This window comes from Coregonus lavaretus, assembly GCF_964263955.1.
Source record: "Coregonus lavaretus genome assembly, chromosome: 28".
Taxonomy (NCBI): Eukaryota; Metazoa; Chordata; class Actinopteri; order Salmoniformes; family Salmonidae; genus Coregonus; species Coregonus lavaretus.
Genome location: NC_140015.1, coordinates 27807199 through 27814157, shown reverse-complemented (window position 1 = coordinate 27814157; position 6959 = coordinate 27807199). Strand labels below are relative to the sequence as shown.

At 40.2% G+C, this 6959-nt stretch overlaps 1 protein-coding gene across 1 annotated transcript; it reads right to left on the bottom strand.

The window, feature by feature from the left end:
* Positions 1 to 1178: 1178 nt before the first annotated feature.
* On the bottom strand, positions 1179 to 4326 carry LOC311103210 (GDP-L-fucose synthase-like; the record flags this gene model as incomplete). Its single annotated transcript, XM_084144753.1, has 4 exons — positions 4287 to 4326; positions 2802 to 2962; positions 2141 to 2255; positions 1179 to 1316 (listed from the first exon to the last, which is right to left on the bottom strand). Exons 2-4 carry the CDS (start codon positions 2954 to 2956, stop codon positions 1179 to 1181), a joined length of 408 nt encoding a protein of 135 aa, XP_084000879.1. The 5' UTR covers positions 2957 to 2962; positions 4287 to 4326.
* Between the last annotated feature and the right edge of the window lie 2633 nt (positions 4327 to 6959).

The window sequence follows — 6959 nt, the reverse complement described above, 5'->3', positions numbered from 1 at the left end:
TGGTTTCATCTGACGATATGACATTCTCCCAATCCTCTTCTGGATCATCCAAATGCACTCTAGCAAACTTCAGACGGGCCTGGACATGTACTGGCTTAAGCAGGGGGACACGTCTTGCACTGCAGGATTTGAGTCCCTGGCGGCGTAGTGTGTTACTGATGGTAGGCTTTGTTACTTTGGTCCCAGCTCTCTGCAGGTCATTCACTAGGTCCCCCTGTGTGGTTCTGGGATTTTTGCTCACCGTTCTTGTGATCATTTTGACCCCACGGGGTGAGATCTTGCGTGGAGCCCCAGATCGAGGGAGATTATCAGTGGTCTTGTATGTCTTCCATTTCCTAATAATTGCTCCCACAGTTGATTTCTTCAAACCAAGCTGCTTACCTATTGCAGATTCAGTCTTCCCAGCCTGGTGCAGGTCTACAATTTTGTTTCTGGTGTCCTTTGACAGCTCTTTGGTCTTGGCCATAGTGGAGTTTGGAGTGTGACTGTTTGAGGTTGTGGACAGGTGTCTTTTATACTGATAACAAGTTCAAACAGGTGCCATTAATACAGGTAACGAGTGGAGGACAGAGGAGCCTCTTAAAGATGAAGTTACAGGTCTGTGAGAGCCAGAAATCTTGCTTGTTTGTAGGTGACCAAATACTTATTTTCCACCATAATTTGCAAATAAATTCATTAAAAATCCTACAATGTTGTTTTCTGGAATTTCTTTTCTCAATTTGTCTGTCATAGTTGACGTGTACCTATGATGAAAATTACAGGCCTCTCTCATCTTTTTAAGTGGGAGAACTTGCACAATTGGTGGCTGACTAAATACTTTTTTTCCCCACTGTAGCTCAGAACACCAAAACAGAAGAGCAATCACACAAAACACCATACACACACAACGAAAACTAAATAGGACACTAATGAGGACTAACTAGACACAGGTGTACAACATCAAGACAAAACCAAACGAACATGAAACATAGATCGGTGGCAGCTAGTACTCCGGGGACGACGACCGCCGAAACCTGCCCGAACAAGGAGGAGGAGCAGCCTCGGCCGAAACCGTGACAATAGGGTGCCATTTGATGCAACCATGGTATTTTAGTATTAAACTCAACATGCTCTCATTGATAGGGTCTTATTGGTTGTTCAACTCACCATGCTCTCATCGATAAGGTCTTATTGGTTGTTCAACTCACCATGCTCTCATCGATAGGGTAGGTGGTCTTGTCAGGAAAGATGCAGCTGGACAGGCAGGACACCACCTTGGTGACGCCCATTTCGTGAGATGTCTGCAGCACGTTGTCATTGATGCGAAGGTTGTCCCTCTGTGAAGGCAAAAAACGGTGGTCTCAATTCAATCAACTTGTTTTCCCACAAATGAATTCAATGCATGCATTTGGATACTGTGATAACAAGCTCTCCTGTAAGCTCCCTTCACAGATGGATTAATACCCTTTCCGAAAAAGATTAAGAAGTGGGTGTGAGCAGTACTATGTCAACAAAGTCACTGTGTGTAAACTTCACTTTGACAAGCTCAATTGAATTTCAGCCTAAGTAGTTGCCCAGCCAGTCAAACATTTATATTTAGGTCATTAGCAGAATATATTTTCCAGGGCTACTTACAGTCAGTGCACTCAACCGGTAGCTAGATAAAACAAACCATTTCACGGCAATGCAATGACAAAAAACATACTGAACAACACAAAACAAACACCCTGTATATGACATAATTACACAGAACAAATACAGTTAAACACAAATATTTAGTCATAAAGTATGTATGTTTGATGTATTGGTTATGTGTCACTCAATACTATACTAAGCTATGGGACAAATACACACTGATCTGAACAAAATACTCTACAGAATTGAACACAGAAACGGACTGGCCTTTGGACAGTTCAGGCAAAATGCCAGATGAGCTGGTTCCATCTTTAGCCTATAGGCCTGTCTGTATTGGGGATTTTGTACAGAATATTTCATTATTTGGTTAACAATCAGGTCCTCCAGGTAAAAAATTAGCCAGTGTGGGAGCTTTGTGGAAAAAAATGGTCCGGTGAGTTAGAAATGATTTAACAAATGTACTTTATGACAAAAACATATAGCCTAGTGATTGAAACAAACTGGGTAGTTAGGTAATGAAGCTCACCAGAAAGTGTAGGTTCTCCTTCATGTGAAGGTAGAGTCCTCCCACCTTGGCAGCCAAGTGGATGACATGGGTGGGCCGATACTTCTTAAAAACTGCTATTGTCTGTTGTAGATCTCTGGCAGAACATTGTACAACTGTCATCATTCATCACCATTCATCATCATCATCATCATCATCATCATCATCATCCCATTTAATGGCAAACACATCAATCTCATAAAATTATGCACACACAAATCTAATGAGCTAAACATTTAATGTGGTTCCAACAGGAGCTAGAAACTATATATATATATCTATCTATTCATCAATCCATCTATCTATAGAATAGAAAATAATAGAATAGCATAGAATAGATTAAAATAATTGTTCTATGAGTGAACCTATTTTTGGGACTTCTTTTATCTAGTTCGTTCCTGTTGGAACCACAAAATCGACCCCAGATGTAAAAGGGCCATAACAGGAATTTACAAATATTAAAATCAGTATGACATAACGTTCCTATAGAAATATGTTATGTAGAACAGACATGCTAATATTTCTCGGGCATGTAGATGGGACCATGGCATCTCTTGTATATAGAGTAGGACATTTTTCTCTGCAACGACCCAGCCTCAGACCAGCTCTGCTGAGAATTTAAGGCTCATGTGACATCACTTACACAAGGTTGGCCTGTTTGGAGGAGAGGAAGGTCCACTGTTCGCCCTCGAGACAGCCGCCTTCTTGTTTCACCACGTGCTCGATGGCCTTCCCGACCAATCCGGATCCGCCCGTGACGAGCACACGCATCGGCTGAGCCTTCCTTTCCGAATCCATCTCTCACTAAGATCAAAGAACACTAACTTTTATTTTTCAGTTGTGATATTCACATAATGTTATTATGCTGAAGCCCTAAACAAAGTAGGCTGATATTAATGACAGTGTCATCATAGCCCTATTTATAGCCTACTTAAACGTAATAATTGTGATAATAAAAATAAGAATAGTTACATTTAGGCTAATAAGGAATTAATCAAATGTATGCTATACAACATCAAACGCAAGTTGAAACGTATTAACATACTTTTCGTTTTGTTCACAATTTCGTTGTAGCCTATTTGTTTAATCACGGAGGCTACTTTGTTGTATTTATTTCCTATCTACATTTATTGGCTTTTTTCTTTTGAAATAAATTCAATTGTACATATAAAAAATTAAGCTCAAGAGTCCAAAACGGGAGTGAATGGTATTATGCTAATGTTAATTGTATCCTATAAAAACGATAAACAAACAGCCTACGCCAATCGAAGGTGAAATAAGGGTTAGGCTATATTACAAACTAGTAGCCTATATTACAAAATCAGATTGTCATATAGGCTACACCACTGACAATATTTTAGCAACGCAAACAAAATAGTACACTAAAAATATGTGAAGTTGGTCGAAAGAATATGTCTACTAATATGTTAAATACAATGTTGCCTAGTTTAAGTCAAAAGCACCCATTTATTCAATAAAAAAAGACTATAAATTGGCCTTATAGGAGAAACATTGTAGGGAAATAATTGCAAATATTAATCCGTAGTCTATGTGGGCTATTTTGAATTAAAATCAGTCGGGCATTTTTAATTCTACAAGACTCTCGTGTTATTTTGATATTATCGCATCAATAGATACATAAAGTAATTGTTTGAATTCAAACCTGCAAAGTGTTCCGTTTGAATTTTCCTCCTCAAATAAAGTTGGTATTAGATCCTTTGTGCGCTCAAGTACAGAACTGAGGCTATCTCTTACGCACTATGTCAATAGCAAAGGAGCGTGCGGGAGGTGCATTCGCTCTTCCATAGGCTACCTGTAAGCTAGTAGCCAATGTGTGACAGCATGTGCAGAGAATGACTATCCCACTCTCTCGGAAACATCACCCACGTACCACAATAAGAAAATACCAGGAATAGCCTACTGTTAAGATACGTTTGGTGAAAAAAACGTTGTATATAACTTCTGATTGGAAATGGTGATGTAATTAAGGAAATAGGACTGTATCTGACTATATATTTTAACGCATTTCAAAACAAATAAAAATATATTAGTCACATGCACCGTAAACAACAGGTGTAGACTTTACATTTAAGTCGTTTAGCAGACGCTCTTATACAGAGCGACTTACAGATAGTGCAATCGAACTCACAACCCTGGTGTTGAAAACGCCATGCTCTACCAACTGAGCTATATCCCTGCCGGCCATTCCCTCGCCTAATTGTGCGCCGCCCCATGGGTCTCCCCGTCGCAGCCGGCTACGACAGAGCCTGGATTCGAACCAGGATCTCTAGTGGCACAGCTAGCACTGCGATGCAGTGACTTAGACCACTGCGCCACTCGGGAGACCACTTTACTGTGAAATTTTAAAAGTATAAACATTTTGCAAAAAAAAGAAAATAAATAGTAACACAATAACACTTGTTTAGTATAGTACTTGTATAGTTTTTGGCAAGTCGGTTAGGACATCTACTTTGTGCATGACACAAGTAATTTTTCCAACAATTGTTTACAGACAGATTATTTCGCTTATAATTCACTGTATCACAATTCCAGTGGGTCAGAAGTTTGTATAGTTTTTGGCAAGTCGGTTAGGACATCTACTTTGTGCATGACACAAGTAATTTTTCCAACAATTGTTTACAGACAGATTATTTCGCTTATAATTCACTGTATCACAATTCCAGTGGGTCAGAAGTTTACATACACTAAATTGACTGTGCCTTTAAACAGCTTGGAACATTTCAGAAAATAGGCTGATAGGCTAATTGACATCATTTGAGTCAATTGGAGGTGTACCTGTGGATGTATTTCAAGGCCTACCTTCAAACTCAGTGCCTCTTTGCTTGACATCATGGGAAAATCAAAAGAAATCAGCCAATTGTAGACCTCCACAAGTCTGGTTCATCCTTGGGAGCAATTTCCAAACGCCTGAAGGTACCACGTTCATCTGTACAAACAATAGTACGCAAGTATAAACACCATGGGACCACGCAGCCGTCATACCGCTCAGGAAGGAGACGCGTTGTGTCTGCTAGAGATGAACATACTTTGTTGCGAAAAGTGCAAATCAATCCCAGAACAAAAGCAAAGGACCTTGTGAAGATGCTGGAGGAAACAGGTACAAAAGTATCTATATCCACAGTAAAACGAGTCCTATATCGACATAACCTGAAAGGCCGCTCAGCAAGGAAAATGCCACTGCTCCAAAATCGCAATAAAAAAGCCAGACTACGGTTTGCAACTGAACATGGGGACAAAGATCTTACTTTTTGGAGAAATGTCCTCTGGTCTGATTAAACAAAAAAATAACTACACAATGACCCCAAGCATACTTCCAAAGTTGTGGCAAAATGGCTTAAAGACCACAAAGTCAAGGTATTGGAGTGGCCATCACAAAGCCCTGATCTCAATCCTATAGAAAATATGTGGGCAGAACTGAAAAAGCATGTGCGAGCAAGGAGGCCTACAAACCTGACTCAGTTACACCAGCTCTGTCAGGAGGAATGGGCCAAAATTCACCCAACTTATTGTGGGAAGCTTGTGGAAGGCTACCCAATACGTTTAACCCAAGTTAAACAATTTAAAGGCAATGCTACCAAATACTAATTGAGTGTATGTAAACTTCTGACCCACTGGGAATGTGATGAAAGAAATAAAAGCTGAAATAAATCATTCTCTCTACTATTATTCTGACATTTCACATTCTTAAAATAAAGTGGTGATCCTAACTGACCTAAGACAGGGAATGTTTACTAGGATTAAATGTCAGGGATTGTGAAAAACTGAGTTTGAATGTATTTGGCTAAGGTATATGTAAACTTCCGACTTCAACTGTAGGTAGAGGTAAAAGTGTCTAGGCAATCAGGATAAATAATAAACAGAGTAGCAGCATATATATATACAGTGGGGAGAACAAGTATTTGATACACTGCCGATTTTGCAGGTTTTCCTACTTACAAAGCATGTAGAGGTCTGTAATTTTTATCATAGGTACACTTCAACCGTGAGAGACGGAATCTAAAACAAAAATCTAGAAAATCACATTGTATGATTTTTAAGTAATTAATTTGCATTTTATTGCATGACATAAGTATTTGATCACCTACCAACCAGTAAGAATTCCGGCTCTCACAGACCTGTTAGTTTTTCTTTAAGAAGCCCTCCTGTTCTCCACTCATTACCTGTATTAACTGAACCTGTTTGAACTCGTTACCTGTATAAAAGACACCTGTCCACACACTCAATCAAACAGACTCCAACCTCTCCACAATGGCTAAGACCAGAGAGCTGTGTAAGGTCATCAGGGATAAAATTGTAGACCTGCACAAGGCTGGGATGGGCTACAGGACAATAGGCAAGCAGCTTGGTGAGAAGGCAACAACTGTTGGCGCAATTATTAGAAAATGGAAGAAGTTCAAGATGACGGTCAATCACCCTCGGTCTGGGGCTCCATGCAAGATCTCACCTCGTGGGGCATCAATGATCATGAGGAAGGTGAGGGATCAGCCCAGAACTACATGGCAGGACCTGGTCAATGACCTGAAGAGAGCTGGGACCACAGTCTCAAAGAAAACCATTGGTAACACACTATGCCGTGATGGATTAAAATCCTGCAGCGCACGCAAGGTCCCCCTGCTCAAGCCAGCGCATGTCCAGGCCCCTCTGAAGTTTGCCAATGACCATCTGGATGATCCAGAGGAGGAATGGGAGAAGGTCATGTGGTCTGATGAGACAAAAATATAGCTTTTTGGTCTAAACTCCACTCGCTGTGTTTGGACGAAGAAGAAGGATGAGTACAAGC